General features: G+C 41.3%; 1 protein-coding gene across 6 annotated transcripts in view; it reads right to left on the reverse strand.

Moving 5' to 3' along the window:
• Positions 1-1360: 1360 nt before the first annotated feature.
• The window catches only part of AFF3 (ALF transcription elongation factor 3), a 337507-nt gene continuing 319683 nt past the window's right edge, over positions 1361-19184 (reverse strand). For 5 of the 6 annotated variants that reach the window (XM_072030956.1, XM_072030955.1, XM_072030948.1 and 2 more), the window contains exons 17-21: positions 19055-19126; positions 16248-16341; positions 13243-13292; positions 12895-13109; positions 1361-11511 (exon numbers count right to left, since the gene is read on the reverse strand). In XM_072030956.1, coding sequence (XP_071887057.1) covers positions 11390-11511; positions 12895-13109; positions 13243-13292; positions 16248-16341; positions 19055-19126 — 553 coding nt within the window. In that variant the 3' untranslated portion in view covers positions 1361-11389. Of the gene's footprint in view, positions 11512-12894; positions 13110-13242; positions 13293-16247; positions 16342-19054; positions 19127-19184 lie in introns of those variants that run through there. The other variant, XR_011805753.1, reaches the window with a different exon arrangement.

Below are 19184 nucleotides of genomic sequence, written 5' to 3' on the forward strand. Positions count from 1 at the left end.
ATTTTAAGAAACATCCACACATGCTGTTGGTTTCTGCTGGTTTCTGTTCTTACTTTAAAGAAAACTAAGAGAGAGTCACGTTATTGTAAATGTGGGCTTGGCACAAACGTGAAAGGGCCACAACAGGGTCTGCATTTCAGCAGTGCTTGTAGCAAAGCTCCCTTTTGTGTTTTGTCTGTGGGCTTGCATACCTAGTAAACAAGGTCACAGCCTGTTCTGTTTCCGAGTAGCAAATACGACTGCCTATGCACACTTTCCTCACATTAAGACCAGAAACTTCACTAGAATGCAAAATTTCCCCATAAATTGCTTTTTTTTTCCCCTTTTAGTGCACTTATTCCATCTTCAGGTTTTGAGTTCTCTCTCTCTCTCTTTTTATTTTTTTCCTTTTGGTTTGGCTTTGCAATTAGCTCTGACACCATTCAAACTGAAGCCCCGGAGCAGTATTTTTAGCAAATAGCAGTCCATGAGACATGGTAAATTCTTCATTACTTTGCGTCTTTAAATCAAGATTGGGTGCCTTAATAAAAGGTTAGAATTCTCTTCATCAGGTTATTAGCCTTTGATTAAGGAATCCCTTGATGAAACCTTATGGCCCATGTTTTCCTGGGAAGTAAGACTAGATCATCATAATGAGCCCTCCAGGTCTCCAACTCGGTGCTGCCTGACTTCTTTCCTGACCTTGAATTAAACTGAGAAGGTTTTTGTGGAACAAGCCAGAAGTGAAATCCTGCAAGGTTGCTTGGCAGGGTTGCTGTCAAGGCACAGTGATATGCAAGGAGGGGAGGCAGCACCGAAGCACGCCGGCCCACCCTGGCAGAATTGGATGGAGCTGTCTGTGGTGTGTAGGACTGAGCTGAGACCCAGGTAGGGTATGGATAACGTGTGCATGGTGGCAAGTCACAAAAGCAGAAGGTTTCTGGGGAAGCTCACTCCTGCTGGCCTGCCCCAGGACATCCAGCCAGTACCTGTTCTGCTGTCAGGAGCTGCTCGGGAAAATGTGATTTCCCCAGGAAGAAGAAGGAAAACACCCAGGTCCCCTCCTGCCTACCTGGGGAATCCGATGAGCAGAGAAAATGGCTAGGAGGTACCATTCTGTGAAAAAGTCATGTTAAAGCATTTTGGCTTTGGCATGCTGGAATAAGTAATTCAGAGGGAGAACAATCCTACATGGGATTTTTTCCTTTTTCCTGGTACAAAGTTTTCCAAAGACCTCTCCCGTGGGGAAGGGCAGGTGGCTTAGTTTGGAGCACAGGCGGCTGTGATGGGACCCAGAGGCTGCACCACAAAACCAGGCAAATTTTTCACTCGGAAACAAAGGTTTAAGAAAGAGACAGATGAGACGTACTTGAGACGGAAGGATGTTGATTTCATGGTTTATTGTCACATTAAAAAAGTAATCTTACTGATGAATTAATATTTGCTTTTTAATATAAAAGTGCTTATTCTTACAAATCCTTAAGGCTCATTCTGTTACATTACAGTAGGATTTTTCACCATCCCAGAAACTGTGCTACATGAGTTTTACATGAACTGTGGACATAGCAAAATCTCCAAACAGTAAAAGAAGTCGTTAATAATTTCATTGCCTTTGTACGCATGAACCTGTTCAGTCGTGTGACAAAATTTAACATGAAGACAAACAAAAGCAAAATTTTCTTGTACTTTCTAGTTTGGCTTGGAACTGATCCCCATAAGATTTCTGATTTGCTTGAGTGACTGGAACCAATACAATTGTTTCTGAATCTTAATTTTGTACTTGTACGGCAAAAAGGAAGGAGTGAGACAGACAACTGTTACAGATGTAATACCTACCCTATGTTTCTTACTACAGAAAAAGAAAAAGAAAAGGAAGGAGTACCAAGCACAAGTGCTGTTCATACATGATATATTTGTTTTGTAATGTCCCTATCTTGTACTTTTTCCAAGGTAAAGCTCCCACTGAAGCCAACATAAGTTTTGCCTGAGGGAGGAATAAGACCAGGGCTCTCACGGGGAATATTTTAGATTAAGTGGTTTATTATGTTTTTGTCTCCGAATGGAAGAATGAAACAGGTGAAAGTTACTAAAGCTCTTGTTTGTATTGATCACAAGTGGAATATGATTTGTGGCATATACTATAATACACAGATAAGAATATAAGATATTTATTTTTAATCATAATTAGAGCTCTATTAGTTGGATGGGTGGTAAATTTGCTATTTCTACTTAACTTTTAGATATCTATTTACTGTAAAGATTTTTTTTTTCAATAATTGGGTCAAAATGCAGTAACTAAAAAAATTACCTAATGCAAAAGATAAAAATAATTTAAAGTGTTCTGGAGCAAGGGGGGAAATGCTAACTGATCTAATAAATAAGGCAGTTTAAAGCATTTGTGACTGCTACAGTGATATATGTACATATCTTACAGCATAAATTACTGTACAGAATACTCCGTTTATTAACCTGTGTAAACAATACTGCTTGCAACGTAGGGATGTGTTGTGGGATTGCTCTCACTGGAAAGATAAACTGCTGTAGCTTTGGCTGGGTGGGCGAGGCTTCAGGAGGAACACCCTCGGAGAGAAATGTAAGCAGTGTTATATGAGATGCAAATAAAGCCACATTGTCTCGAATAAATTTATTAAAAAAAAAAAAAAAAAGCCAGTGTTCATTGCAAGAAATTAAATATGAAAATACACAAAAATAATTCTGGTTGCTATCTGACCCTTGAGTACCTCAGCTGAAGAGGGGGTCCCAGTTGGCTACGTGAAAGGGAAGGTGGAGAGCCACAATGTGGCAGCACCCACTGTGTGCTGCCCACACGTCCAGCAAATTGATTGAGGGGGATCTCAGTGGCAGGACCTCACACTGGGACTGCTACATCACTGTTTCAACCACTGCTGCTACCCTTGGAAAGGAAATGGGAAGGGAGTTATGGTTACTGTCATTATTGCTGCTGATTAGGTAAGTAATGACAAATTTAAGCATCCTCTTATTTTGGCTGCCCTCTGCTCTCTTCCCTACCTTTCTACTTTCCTTGCCCACCTGCAGTTTGGTTTGGTTTTGGCTTCTGTATGATGGCAGCTCTTTGAAAGCAAGTCTGTGGCTCGCTCCCTGTAGGGTGCCCGCTTTGACAGGGCCCTGGTCTGCAGGCATCACTGCCACACAAGCTTCGATCAGTAATGAGCACAGGGGGACAGGGAGCTGCCCTAGGTGAAGCACGAGTCCTTGCACAGCCCTGTGTTGTTGCACTGGTCATTCTCTCCATCCGCTGTGGCCAGCACAGAGGCCCCATGTGGAAGGCCTGGCTTGGCCGTGGAGAGGAGCCCTGATGCCTCTCAACCTTTCTGCCTCCTCTCCTGGAGGAGCTGCTATGGCACTGGCAGCGTGCAGGCAGGCTATGAGCTTTAGGTGGCCTTGTGTTGCCTGCAGATTATTCTCCGTGGATAAAACTGCAATGTTGTTCATGTTCTTTCACACAGGTAGTTGAATTTCCATAGAAACATTGGCCTCTTGTGGGCCGATGGCCAGTCTGATCTCTTTGACCATCGACAGAAACGCTTCCTTCTGTTAAAAAAAGCCAACTGCACTTTCAGACATCGTATGAAAAAGTGCCTTTGAGTGTTTACGAAACTGTAAAATGTATTTTCTGGATATTTCAGTAATCTTAACAGAAGAAAGGTGCATATTCAACCCTCAAGGAACTACTTTGGATTTGGGCCTAGTGAGTTAGAGAGTGGGCTAGGAATGGTTCAAGTCTGAAACACCTGCTTTAAACACCTCAGAAATAAATTTATTTACCTCATACGTATTTTCCTGTTTGTCTGCTCCCTCAGCCATACCCTACCTTAGCCTACCCTATGGTATTTTACCGATTTCGGCAGGTAGCAACAGGTACAATCATAAATGTGGGGTGGGATATGTATTGTCTCTGTTTCTGAGCTCATCATGTAGACTCCCTCTATAGCTAGTGACAGAAACAAGTACAAGTATTAGGGTGTGTTTCTTCTTGCTTATTTTAGACTTTCAGTACAGGATGAGGTGAATCCCACCTTCTGTGATTAAATCAGGACTTTTTTTCCCTCTTCCATTCCGGCTTCTATTGCTATTTAACCCCAGAGTCATTACAAGGCTGATTGCATGGTCTCAATGACCTACAGAAAGTCCTTGGACAGGTGTGAGGCTACCAGTTCCTGCTGGTTCTACTGCAGGGTCCCAAATTTCAGTGCTCATTCAAGCAAATCAGTTACACCTGAGCCAAAGGCAGCTGGCCCTGGTGGCACTGCTGCAACCCCTCCAGCTGCACTGCTGTTGCACTTGGGGTATTTGAGTCACCAGCACAAAGGCTTTGGGTCCCGAGATTAGTGGCCTATCATCCATCTGCTCACCTAGAGAAGAAGAGTTGGTCAGAACTTGCGTGTGGAGCCATCAGCTCTCCCTATCTCCTCCTAAGAAGGGAACTAGTTTCTTGCTAGCAGTAATGGGAAGAAGGTGGGCACTAGTTCCACCAGTGGGGTGTGAACAAGAAGAAAACAGAAAGATCCTAAGCTGCTTGGAGCAGCTCTGCTCTGTCCCTTGTCCTGTGCATCACCAGCCCAGGCTGGGAGATGGAGTTGGGGATGAAAACTGTGGGGCAAGGGAAGCTACAGGGAGAGCAGACTGTGTGACCAGGGAGGTAAAACGACAGGGTGAGGAGATGTAAGGTGCACTCATGTATTGATGATGGCAGTAATTAGCAATATGTAGTTTCATGGGGAATGCCAGAAGCCCCCATGCTACCAGGCAGCACTTTATGCGAGCAAATGGAAGATGGACTTGTTTGTCATGGGTGAAGGCAGACTCCAAAATCTCAACTGCAGATGAAATTATTCTTTTAAAATACCAACTTTTTTAGACATAGAAATCAGAAAAAAGACTAAGAAGGGCCCTTACTTTGGTAAATCTTATCCACATCTAGCTTGTCACCACAGGAAACATTTCCTTTCATGTCTGTGGCTAGGGTAAAGATTCCATAAATAAGAACAAAAAGACAAGTAGTGCTAAGTAAGGAAGGATTTGCTCGTACTGCCTGAATAAGATGAACAGCAGTAGAGATATTTTGTTGATTTGACTGGTGTTCAGTCCTTGCTGAAGTGTTTTACTGGTGACTCCTAGAGGCAATGTGTCAGAACAGAGCATGGAATTTAACCCTGTGACAGTGGTTAATGATGGCATGATTCGGGAAGGCAACGTTGTCCTCCAACGTACCTGACTTCCTGGATCAGATGCTGGTAATGTACATCACTAACAGATGGATATTTTATGAGAAGCACTTTTTTTGGTTTTGTTCTGATAGCTGACTAGTGCTCTCTGCAATGCACCGTTCTAAAGGACAGCATCTATTGGTCTGGATTCATTTCAAGCCAGATTTGTAGTAACAAATTTGAACTTTTCTGAGGCTGAAAAACACTCTTGGTAAGACTGGGAAGGCAAATTTCTTTTACAGAAAGACAAAGTGTCTTATATACAAAAAGAATTTGCAATTCTTAGGATGGCTCCCCACCACTTGGTTAACCTACTCCATTTGTCCCAGAATCACTGTTGTGGTTCTTGCTTGCTACGAGGATCAAAGTTACAGATACTCTGGGAACGGCAATTTCACCTAGACTGTGACTCTATGACTCCCCTCAGTACTAAGCACTAGTTTTATATGCTCTGGTGCTTACACTGAGAGTTTAGATGATATTTAAGGAATTTGAGGGTCTTGTAGCTCTGGACTCAGGGGTGAAATTCATCCAGTGTGCTTAGCAGTTTTTTCCATAGCTCTTCTGCAGCACTTCCCTTCTGAGGATGCAATGTGATTTGCAAACACTAATTAATACTCATAAAGCCCTATGAGGCAGATAAATGTTAAGTACCCCTGTGTTAGTACATATGAGAAACATGAGACCTGAATGCCTCATGATCCGTGCTGTTCTTTATATTCGCTCCCCAAAAGGAATATGTGCCCTGGGACAGAGGAAATCTCCCATTTTTTTGTCATCCCCTTGTTTTCATTGGACCCAGTGAAGCTCTTTTGGGGTAGCAGGGATGAGTATGGGATTCAAGCTACACTGTGCAAGATGCAAGCTACACAGATCAAGAAAAAGAGCAAACCTTGCTGTATTTTCTGCTGGTTTTGTGGGGGAAAGCAAGGCCCTTTGTGCAACCTGTGGGTTACTTGCTCCATGCTCCAGCACGTTGCTTGAAAGGCAGCTTGGGCTACCAGAGAAGAAAACATCCCTGAAAGGGCACTCATACCTGAGGACTTCCAAGAGCAAAGGAGCCAGACAGCAAGCAAGAATGACTTAAGAAACATCTCCAGCTGAATCTCAGTGAGGAAAGCCTTTTGAAGGAATGATAGAGCCTTGGATACTCCAAATCTTGGTATTTATCCTCCCTGCAGCTTTAGTGAGGTGAAGGCAAACAGGGCCTACGGTAACTTTCCCAGTTTGTTAATCAACCTTCAGAACAATCGATAGCATGGCAACCAGTAAGGCTGGAAATGGAGTCTCGGCCTTAGAAAGGGCAACTGGCAGCTTTAGGGGAGACATTAAAGTAGCCGAGTCTTCATGCTACCAGTATTGGGTGGGAGACATTGATCTCTGTTTTTCTTCACAGGATAGGCATAAGATCATCCAAATGCTTTTCTAAATGAATTCTGACAAATTTATCTATGGTTACATGCCTTCCCAGCCCTCACTGCACAGCACATAAGCTAATGTAACAATTATAATTATGATACTGATCAGACCTATCAGGCCTTTTTAAGACATGAAAATCAGACTAATTCTCTAGTTTCAAACACAATGAGTTCAAAGATGTGATGTAAATGCTAACAGAAAGATATGAAAACGAGAGGCATGTTAGGTCTATGCCAGCCAAACCCCTATCGTTATCTTAACAAGTTCATATTCTTTGAGCATTGTTTGTATTTCTATTGTGCCAAGAGATTTTATTCTTTAGTTTGAGGATTCTCCCTGGAGGTGGGGAGGGAAACATTGCTATTGTTGTGAAAAAGCAACATTTCTTTTTGACGTATTAAGCATTAAGCAGATTATGCAAAGGCAAGGCATATTGCAGAAGGAGAAGTTCTTAATATAGCTTTGACATGAACCCATAACCCCCCAGAAGATTTAGGAGAGTTAAAAAAAAATGTATTACTTTGACAATCGTCTAATTTGAAAAAAAAATCTTGTAGAAATTCTTGGAACTCACCCCTGTTATTTACATAAAAGTCAACCTTTCCTGGTTAAAATCATGAATCATTTAATGTCGCATCTGCAGGGTGTCTGAGACAGACGCCATTAATCCAAGTCATTTTGCAAATTCCAATTTCATTTGGATTAAAACCTACAATGAAGTCAGTGAATAGTATATACTGTACATGCGTTAAGGCTGGTGACTGTAGAAGTCTCTTGGGTAGATAAACAAAGCACAGATCAGCCAGGTCTAAGTATATGCCCTCATCTAGGGAAAAAAAAAAAAAAAGAAAAAGATATCCTGACATTTCAGTGATGTAGATTTGAATCAGTAGCCATGAAAAATGGTTGAACATTTGTATTACAAAAGAGATACTATGGCACAGTCCCGAAGGTGCATTTCTTATAAATTAATTAGCTGCACAAATTATTTTGATAACAGTTACTGCAGTTCTGAGGTGATATGGCTGCTCAATGATGAGTACTTGATGATCAATGGTAGGCACTAGTAATATCCTTCATGCTGAGTGACTTTTATTACTATTTAGATTTACAGTATATACATACATATTTGTATCTACACTTAGGGCTTGATCTTCTTAACCTCCTTTACCTAAGGTCTTCTGTTCACTGAAACCTCTTCCTTTGGAGCCCTGTGATATTTGGATAAAAGAAATAGGCAAGCAAGGAGCTGGGGTATCCTGCCACGTGACAGGGGGGACTCTGCTTGGCTTTTGGCCACACTTGAACCTCTGCATATAATTTGTTCTTATCTGTCATTCATGCCACCACAGAATACTATAAACGATTAAGGCCAAAGGGTCTGTATGATCTTGCTGTCTCTGAGGATCCTGTAGGCTGCACTGCATTTCTTGCATCCACCTGCAATATATAGTTCCTTTGAATGCATTCCCATTGCTTTACCAGCCTCTCCCTCCAGGCATAATCCTTTTAGGTTTGTATGGACTAACTTCTTCCTTTCACAAAATGAACCTGAAAATGTTATAGTGTAAAGAAGCCTGCATGTTCCTGGAATTTTACAACTGGTTGAGACAAGTAGACATCTCTCACTGAGCCCCAAAAAAAGTCCTCGGACTCCCTTGGTCTCATCCAGAACACACAAAGCACCTTTGAGTCATGTTGAAATGTCTAAAACTATTCAGGTTCTTAACGTGGAACATTTGCTTAATTGGATCAAATCTAAAAGCTGCATACTCTTTTCCAAATCTGTCCCTAAGAAGTTGAATAAAGTATTTGTTGTCACCATGTCACATTCAGCTTCAGTCATCTAAACTGCAGCAACCATTATACAGCAAAATAGCCCGCATAGAAGAGTATCCTAAATAACCTCTAGAAAACACAGCTGTAAGAAACCCTACAGAGAGGAGGCCAAAACTTCTAATCCATTTATGTCTAGTTGGTTTAACTGGCTGCTATTTTATCCTGTTACACCACCAGAGGTTAAGGCTTGGTTGGGCTCATCGGACAACATGGATGATGCCAGCACAAAACCTAAAAAACCACTGTGTTTTTCCATGGAAGCAATGGGTATTTTAGCTGGAGTAATTAAATATTAGAACCATGTACAAGAAAGGACAATCATCTGCAAGAGATCCTTAGTACTTGGAAACACGTTACAACAGGACAGCATTAATTCTTGCATTTCTTTGAAGTTGCTTGACATATTACATCCATACAAAGAGTTCATCGTGATTAAGAAAAATATCCCGATCTTAGTAAAATAAACATGCTTCAAAGTTCCATACTTGAAACTCAAATGCCACGTGTGCAATAAAACTAAACTCCATTTAAGGCAAGGAATATATGTCACATCTAAAATTTCTCAACATTAAATAGCAACAAGGGCTCCCAAACCCCCAAACTTATCTGAAGATAAACATCATAGGCACCATCAAAGAAAAGAGAAGCAAATCTAATAGGAATTTCACTTTCCTGATCTGAGGAGAAATCCCACAGTACCTTCATGTGGTATGGAAGCAGCTGATGGAATCTGCTGCTGCTAGTCGAGTACATCATGGCAGACTTCCACAGCTGGAGATCAGGCAAGTAATAAACAGAAAAGGCACTGACCAAGTTCTCCACGATACTCGGGACCAAACAACTTGTGTTCCTTCTAGGGCGGGTGACTGGAATTAAGAGTGACTGGAGGACTTGGAGGATGTGTATTTTGTCATTTAAAGGCAGGTCCATGTCCACTCTTAAAGCCAGCCACGCTGTAACACTCAAGTCTGTATTAAGAGGTTACCACAGCCTGAGCTCAGGAGTTTTCCTGGGCAGGATCCGAGAATTGACCGGCACATAAAATTGGCCTGGGATGGTTTGGGACTCAGCAGTCCCTTGGAAGTTACCCTGCTGAGCTGCTTCGAACAGAGTGGTGTGCTGAGTCCGAGCAATAGCTGCAGTTATGGTAAGTAGCCTAGACAAAAAAATGCACATATGTAGGGCTCAGTGTGTTCTCAAGCCTGTTCTTTAACACAGGGTAAATACAACCTTTGTTCTACTGAGCAAATGTGCCACTTTGTTTGGTATCTTTTTTTTTTTTTTTTTTTTTTTTTTTTTTATGCATCTCTTCAAAAATCTGGGAGGAAAAAAAAGGCAGCAGAGACCAATCAATCAACCATCAATATCAGTGGCTACTTCTACTTGTATCCTCTATTGAAAGAGTTTTTTGCACTCATGTTTCCTTAATATATTTGTAAATTAGAATAGGAAACAACAGTCAAAGGGTCCAGTCAGTGACTTGGACAAGAATAATCCATTGAAGTCATCAGAGCTGCTGACTTGAGTAAGGGCTGCAAATCTGATTGCAAAGCAAGCAAAAAAAAAATATTTCCAGTAACAGAGGAAGAAAACTAAATGTGTCAAAACCACTGAAAATGGACACGAATGCACTAAATGCAAACACAGTTGGTATGAACTGGCCTTGACCTCAGCTGACCCAAATTAAACTCCAATCATTGTGGGATTAATTCTTCTGGCACAAAAAAACATAGCCTGTCAACAGGAACAGAAAACATCCAATAAATCAAGAAACATTAAAGCCTCGTTGAGGATTATGGATGAAGAGTGAGAGGATTATGATAGGAAACAGTTCTTAGCCTGATGAGCAGCAAACTCAGCTTCCCAGATAAAGGAAATTACATGTAACGTTCCCGTATAGACTAGAAGAACAGGCTGTGAGCTTCTGCTAGATGAAAAAGATATGAAAATCAAAATCTGTAAGATGAAGCCTTCCTATGCAAAGCCAACAACTATTACAGATATGTCTCTCTGTCTGTATGCAGCTGAAATTAACACATTTTCTTTACTAAGTGGATTGCAGGTTGCCATATTTTTTCATTTATCTATTTACTGTCAGTAACAGAATGCAATTTTCCACCACCTCTTTTAAAAGTTCTTGCTATCAGCATATCTGCTTTCAGGCTTTTTGCCCGATACTGCAGGTTGTACTGTTGGTGTGGAGCTGAACAAGAGGTAAAGTTATTTAAAAAGACAGGAGATAAAGAAATGCATGCAATTTGTTGAAAGTTATTGCACATGAAGGAATGCCGTCTTTCTCCAACTTAATGCAGACTACACAACTCCTCTGCGTGCCCGCCCCAGTGGGGAGGTTACAGGGAGATTGAACATTATTGTTGGAACTTCTGTCAAGTGTCCGTGCTCGCAGTAAAAGTTCTCCATGGCAGAGATTTGCCCTCATTCATTCCAGTTCAGGAAAGCCCTCGTATATGTGCTTAAGCTCTACTGAAGTCAATGGGATTTCGGTACAAGCTTAAAGGTAAGAATCTATTGAGAGCTTTCCTGAACAGGGATTTGTGCTTATTGCACTTGGTTCAATCAACCCACCAGATTTTGGTTTCTGAGTTTTTCAGCCCGTGAATAGAAAGGGTATGTTTTGTGCATCAAGATCAGTTCTTCTAGTACTTCTAGTGTATGAAAATGTTTGGAGAGCGGTACAGAACTATTCATTCTGAAAAGACATCATTGTATATTGTACATATGCACAGATACATGTCTACACTCGGAAAAATTTTGCTCAACATTGAAGAAATATTCACCTTTGTTTGGATCAATGCTGTGGTTGACTATTTCTGTAGCACAGTGTCCAGAATAACTGAATTATCCATGAAAGGTATACAGTCCACGTGAATGGCACACAGTCATTATGACAAGTGAGCGCTATTCCGCACCCAGTGAAGTCCTTGTTGAGTGTACTGAACTAAATGCTCCATACTGCTGTGCAAGGTGATAGGTCCCATCAATGCATCCAAGTCATTAAAAAAATCTACAGGGAAAGAAAAAAGATTCGGCATCAGAAGAGTGAAGCTGTATTTGCTACTTGTCAACCTTTAATAGATTTTATTCTCTTGCAAATTGAGTCGAGCTGAACGTTTCATGGAAATGAAAGTTTAGTGCTGGTGAGATTAATTTTAAAGCCCTGTGGTTCATGATGTTACAGGCTGATGCACAACAATTTTCTTTTGAAAGAACAAAACAGTGAGTTCTTCGGCTTTGCCTTTCATTAACTTCCATTGTCTTGATAAAGCAAACAGATGCTGGGCAAGATTTATTCCGAGATTAAGGACAACTAAATGTAAAAGTCTAAACATGAGTGTTTGTCTATACCTATACTAGATATCCAAATACCTTGATGGACAAATAGAGACCTCTATGACATGTTCATCCCAGCCTAAGTAGTAATTTGCCTAGCTAGCCACGAGGGACTTAATTCAGTTGCCTACGCAGAGGCATATAATGCCCGTTTGAGATGTCCTCAGGCAGTTGATAATACAGTTTGGGCTGGCAGATCTAACACAGGACATACATGAGACTTCTGGAGCAGCAGTGTAGGAAAGGACATCTCAAAGGGCATTTGCTACTGATAGTTTGGAAAGTGTATTGTATCCCTCTGTCCTCTTTGGGGTGAACTGAGCAGCTCTTTGAGCTCTGCTGCTTGTATCGAACAAAACTCTATCAACTGTAATGGGAGATTAGCCCCCCCCAGCTCACAGACACCTATGCTTAGGTGTCCTCATTTTGATTTGAATCCCGCCCATGTCTCTGTCTTAAATACGTAATTACATAGCCTAAAAACCAAGGAATACTTTATCATCATCAGATGATGAGGCACCCACTCAGGGAAAGCAGCTCAGCTGAGAGAATTTTGATTTGAAGAGGGAGTGAAGGCACCTAATTCCCATCTGTGGCTGCATGGGGCTAGGCTGGATGGGTGGATGGAGAGGTGTTCATTTCTCCTGCAGAAAGGAAGGGTGCTCCTGGCTTTCAACATGGTCTGGTTGGATGCATCCTGTCCAAATCTATGACTTTGGGGCACAGAAAGCTGCCTTTATTCTCTCAAACCTTTCTATCCAGAATTACTTAGATGGCAGTGAATGCTACATGCAGCTATATCTGTGACCTGTCTGCCACCAGTCCTGACCAGTTGCAGAAAGAAAAAAGAAGTTGGTGATATAAAGATGCTTCTGAGTGACATAGCTGTCAAAATTGCATTTTGGGGCAGTTTTGGGACAGACTAGGAACAGGCTGAAGAAAAATAATCACCTCTGCAGTCCTACTTTGCAGAAAGGTTTCTTATCAAAACAGTTATTTTTGTGATCAAAATCATGTGAGATTCTTCTAGAGTAGACCTTTGCCTTGAATCACTCACCTCTGTTTTCCTTGGCCAGGTTGTCAGCCATCTCCCAGTAGTCGTAGCTGTGCAGGATGCTGTTGGTGATGCTGACGTGGTTGGCAGCCATCTGATGAATGCGCTGTGGGATGCTGATTATAGGAGATGGGGAAGGGGCCCCTGTGCTCCCCTGGGATCCTACAGAGCTGACTGGAGAAGGGCTAGGGGACATGGGTGATGGAGTTCCTGTGCTCCTGAAATTAGATGTTAACACCATTAGTTAAGAGGATGCTTGTTTTAAAAACATGTGAGTATCAGAACATACTGCAGAAAATATCTGACAACCAACCGATCTGATCTAAGCTTCTGTGTGACATGTGAACTTACTTTCCACTGGTACCCCAAGGAGATGGGTTCTGGGCAGCTTTTGATGAATTCTGTAAAGGAAAAATAATTCATAATACACATAACATGTATAACGATAAAATGAAAAACAGTAAACAGTATAAAGTAAAAAAATGTAAGAAAAAAATGGTGTAGGTAAGTCTTACAATGCAATAAACCCACTGGGCTTGATTTGGTGTTGTGATGTAGCAGTGCTGTAGCACAGACTCAAATCACATCCTATTAAACACCCAGGGTTGGGGCTTGTTAGGAAAACATGCTAGTTGATACTGAGCCTTTTGACAGAAATCCTGGGTGTTCAGAAGAAAGTGCTGTTAAGACTCTCTGTGAGGTTTAGGCTGGAATTTCTTGCAATAGAGAAAACCAGAAAACCAAAAGGTCACTCAGTGTGCATATCCCTTTTCCACCAGTCATGGAACTGCTACCAGAAACCCCAAAACATTTTTTTTTTCTTTTTAAAAAAGTATAGCTAGTCATATAGGAATCCTAAAACACTCTTTATCCTGCTTGCTCTCCTGTGTCCCATTCTACTGTTTAGCAGGCTTCTGAGTTATGAAAACAGATCTGTTTCAGGATTTTGAGGCTGAATTTTTCTGAACTTCAGTGCTAGCTTTGGGGTTTTGTTGGTCCGGTGCCAGCAAGCCTGCATGTCACCTGGCATTATCAGTGATATTTCCATACACACAATGATCACATCCTCTCTTAACCTAAGATGGACACACCACCTGAGCCTCTCTTCAAAAAGATTGTTTACTCAGTTTTGACGCATTCCCTGATTCCCTCTTGTGTTCCCACATCTTTTGTGCACACATGAGAACTGGCTATGGTATTTTAGTAGTACTCACATCAGTGCTGTGTGTGCCCTGGCACCCTTCCTGCATTTTGACACTGGGCATTCTACGTCGCAGGTAACTGGTATGAAAAATTAAACTTGGAGTGTCCTACAGTGGGCTCTTCCTTCAGTGTTATTATTATTGGTCTGTTTCAGAACTACCTCATCTTTCTAGTGTATGAGAAACTGAGTACGTGTAATTTACTTACAGATTTGGAGGCAGGAAAATGAGAAAATCAAACTGGAATCAAGGATACTTCCACTGTAAATTTAACTATCCTCTGCCTTATTGTACAACTTCAAAAAACCTCATGTTTTAGATGTTTTACTCCAGCCTCTTTTCAATTCTGCACAAGAAGGGTGCAGTAAGGATTCTGAAGAGAGTGCAATTGTTATAAGAGACCATCTCTTATCCCACTTTTCTTACTGCTACCCATTCTCCTGGTTTCTTTATACTCTGGGATGTGCCTAGCTCCTGAATATCTGTGTCTTCTTTTTAATTCTCTGCTGCCTTTTTTTTATATATATATATATAATGGAAATAAAATACTTGAAAGTAGATATTTTTTTTTTATTTTCTAAAATAAAAGTATGTCAAATTTTACCTGAAAATATGTGTGACATGGTTCAAAATCTTTCTTTGATTGATAATATATGTGGAAGTTCTTAATGTAGTCAGCATTTCACGTCACTTGGTTTTGAAAGCTTTTAGATACCAAATATGAAATGAGTGGAGAATTGGCTTGTTTTCCACTGAAAATTATAGCAAATGGATTTTTTTTTTTCATTTTTTACTTTCAAAGGTGAAAATACTTTCTAATGTGAAACTACACTATCATTACATCGGCAGGAGCTTTGCAAAAAAACAAGCTTATCTTGGCTATAACAGAGTAAAAGTCCATTTTATGTTTGCTGTGAAACAGTTTCTGTCTGAAGTAGGAGACATTTTACACGGTTGAGAGCCTGACCATCCTGTTCTTAATGCAGGCATTCTCTGAATTGGTAAAGAAAAATAAAGTGTTATAATGGGCACATATTTCTTTTCTCTGAAATCAAGTCATTGTTAGAAAAACATAACGTTGAATCATATATTGCTAAATTTTTAGAAGCAATTACAGTGGCTTCAATTTCAGTTTGACAATAACAGATCTGTCAATTTCCTTCACTGTCTTTTTGTGTTTAGAATCTGGTCATGAATGTTTGTGCTTGTATTTGAAATTTTTTATTAACTAAATGTCAAAGGATGGATGTTTTTCATTTCAAGGTATATTCTTCTGAAAAAAAAAAAAGGGAAAAAAAAAAGAGTCCTGTGTTTAAAGACAAATGGTTATTCAGGTTCCCAAAACAGTTTGTCTTAAAACATTTGTATGTACATATTTTTTTCTTATTTTAAAGATAGAGGCTATTTTTCTGTTTGTAGATCAAACGCTGGATGGACTGACTGCTAAGAGGGCTCCATCAGAAAGGTTTTGTTCTTGAGTTACTTTCAGAGGAAAGCTGTCTGTCAAATAAAATACATTAAAATATGCAGAATGACTTCTTGCCTTATTCAAAATAACTAGGCTATGGTACTGGCAGAGAGTGGAGAAGGAAGGTGGAGCAAAACAGGAAGGGGAAGCCAGCAGTGCTGGCAAGTTCAAGGCAGGTGGTTTGGTTGCCTTCTGATGCTCTTGTATGACCGAAGTCAGTGTGGGCTCTTTGCCAGTTCCTTGGGTGAGAACATGTCCCATTGCACTGCCTTACCTATGGACGCTGCTAAGTGGAAGCCCTGCAGCTGAGGACTGATCTGGATCAAAGTCATCACCCCACAGGAAGTCTAGTGGGATGTATAATCCTGGAGGGGATCCTGAGAGCAAAATCTCCAAAACCTACTCACAGCAGCGCAGGGTAGCACTAGATAAGTGATTAAGAACAATCTGAAAATGCCTGTTTGTTGGTACAATAAAGTTCTCATCCTTCATGAAGGGACATGACTTGTATATTGTCTTGTGAAGGAAATATAACTAACTAGAGACCAAGTATTGCCATGGGAGTCTGTAGTAATACTTCTGCTGACTTGACAGGCCAAAAACTAAACTCGGCACAGCTATTTTTTTTTTTTATGCTGTATTTACTATAAAGACACACTGATTTTAAAAAATCATTAAAAATGTACCTTAAAATACTCAATAAGTGCTTTTGAATACTTGACAGCATGGTCTCTCTTGAGTCGGAACATCCTCCAGTACAGAAGGGCCAGGCAGCGGTAACTAGGAGAAAAGGGAGAGCAGAAGGTAAGGTGTGCCCCCAAAGAGGAATCCCAGTCAATTGTCTTAAATTCCCAAACTAACAGGCAATGGAAGGCTGGTGGCACTCTGCTTAGTGTTGTTATCAGCATGCTGCTACCAGGGTGCTACAAAACCCACTGTGTTCAGCCGGCCTTGCACAGTTGGCTTCCCAGGCCTTGACCCTGACTTGGAGCCCACACGCTTGGCCAAAGGCCTCACTTGTCAAAAAGTCATTACAAGCCTGGAACCCAACACATATATCTTATTTATTTTTTATTTCCTTCCTTGTTGCAAACGCAAAGGCACATTTTGGGGTGTCTTACCCTGGGACAACAACAAAATAGCCTGGCACCTACATAAGGAACTGGAGTCGCTCCTGGTCCACTTTGTGTGCCCGCAGTCACCTCTTCCAGCAGATGGAGCCAGCTGGGAAACAGGCAATGCCTTGGACCTGTCTGGAGTTTGTGGGGTAATCTCCAATGTGGGAGGCCAGGATGGAGGCTGTGGAGGGGGCTTGAGGCCATTCCTACACCTCCTGCCTGGTTTGCTCCCTGGATGGTGTCAGCAGCAGGCTGAGAACCTCAGCGTGCCCCATGCTCCTTGGTAGCCTGCAGCTGCCTTTAATGCTATGTAATTAAACAGGAGCAACAGCTATTAATTCTACATAAGGATAACTGATAATCAGTGCTTAATTTTACATAATGATAACTGATAATCAGCGTTCAGGATGCACAAACTCATGTCTTCAGTGCTGGATTTAGGCGTGCCTGTCTATTTTCTGAAACAAGAATCACCACCACCTCTTCACAGTCAGATTTTTTGAGTGGGACGTGTGGGATTGCACCACAGCAGCACGGCTTTTGAAACAAAAAGGCGATGTGTTGCACTTCTGTGGCTGCAGAGGCCCTGTTTGTAAAAGCGATACTGGGTCTCCGAATCGCTGGGCGGCTTCAGGCGGGCAGCCCGGGGCTGTGCCCTGCTGCCCACCTTCAGGAGCTGCCCAGACCTCACCAAAGCACCCCCAGGGCAAGCGGCTCTCCAAAAAACCCCAGCCGGGCTCTCTCGGCCGCCGGCAGACGGTGACTTGCAGCCGCTCGCCGCTGGAGGACAGCCTCTGCTCAGCAGACGGAGGGCGCCTGGCAGCGGCCTCCCCGTCCTGCGAGCTGCCTCGGTCACCTTCACAGGTGCGGGCACATGCGGCTGCTGGCTGCTTGCTCTTTTCTTTTTTTTCTTTTCTTTTCTTTTTTTTTTTTTTCTTTTCTTTTCTTTTCTTTTCTTTTCTTTTCTTTTCTTTTCTTTTCTTTTCTTTTCTTTTCTTTTCTTTTCTTTTCTTTTCTTTTCTTTTCTTTTCTTTTCTTTTTTTCTTTTCTTTTCTTTCTCTCTTTCTTTTTTTCTCTCTTCCTTTCTCTCTTTCTTTCTTTCTTTCTTTCTTTCTTTCTTTCTTTCTTTCTTTCTTTCTTTCTTTCTTTCTTTCTTTCTTTCTTTCTTTCTTTCTTTCTTTCTTTCTTTCTTTCTTTCTTTCTTTCTTTCTTTCTTTCTTTCTTTCTTTCTTTCTTTCTTTCTTTCTTTCTTTCTTTCTTCCTTCCTTCCTTCCTTCCTTCCTTCCTTCCTTCCTTCCTTCCTTCCTTCCTTCCTTCCTTCCTTCCTTCCTTCCTTCCTTCCTTCCTTCCTTCCTTCCTTCCTTCCTTCCTTCCTTCCTTCCTTCCTTCCTTCCTTCCTTCCTTCCTTCCTTCCTTCCTTCCTTCCTTCCTTCCTTCCTTCCTTCCTTCCTTCCTTCCTTCCTTCCTTCCTTCCTTCCTTCCTTCCTTCCTTCCTTCCTTCCTTCCTTCCTTCCTTCCTTCCTTCCTTCCTTCCTTCCTTCCTTCCTTCCTTCCTTCCTTCCTTCCCTTCTCTCCCCACCTAAGTGTTTTTTAAAGCAATTCCCATTCGTATATTCCGTGCTCCTCCTAATCACACAGCAGACCCAGGGCATTTAAAAGAAATGAACACCTTTGATTATTTTGTTCTTTTTTTAATGCAACCGATTAATTAGGACTCTTTATTTGTGGAGGCTAAAGATGCATTTAATTTGGATTTTTTAACAGATGGTTAATAGATGTTAAAAACACACTTGCTGATTGTAAATGTCCACTTACTGAGAATCAGTAACCATGTAATAGGTATTTTATGTATTAACTACATAGATATTAAATTAAAATTTGATTTTAATAACATTTTAGCATTTTACTAGCAATCAGCAACCACCCTATAGAATTTAAGGTGCCTGCGTATATCCAGAACTCTCAATTTAGAAGGTAATCCAGGAGGTTTAATTATCACCATCACCGTATCTCTCTTCAGGAAATGTAAATATAATTTACGATTATTGAGCCTAAAATGTCAGCCACAAAAAAATTACCAAACTATCAGTACAAAAGTACATCACTCATAAAAACAACAAACCATCAGGCATTTAAAAATTAATTATGCTGGCGCACCATAGCTGACCTGTCACAGTCAATAAGTACGAATTGCTTATTTACAGAGACAGAATGCAGACCTGCTACAGGGATACAAGGGCTGGACCTTCCCGGAGCAGAAAGTACTCCCTTTATTTCAATAGACAACATAATCCTATCTGGCTGCGTCCAGCATCTGATTTTCAAGAACTGGCTCGCTGCTGAGGAGCCTTTTGAGGAAATTTTGATCTACTAACCATAATGCTGCCAGCTGTTTGTCTTCTGGCGTGGCGTTGGGGCCTGAGTGGGTTTTTAGTCTCACCGCGTACCTTGAGCAAAAGGAAAGAAGCCAACGTGAGTTAACTGAGACAGCTTTATGTTACCGAT

This window comes from Anas platyrhynchos, chromosome 1, assembly GCF_047663525.1.
Source record: "Anas platyrhynchos isolate ZD024472 breed Pekin duck chromosome 1, IASCAAS_PekinDuck_T2T, whole genome shotgun sequence".
Lineage (NCBI taxonomy): Eukaryota > Metazoa > Chordata > Aves > Anseriformes > Anatidae > Anas > Anas platyrhynchos.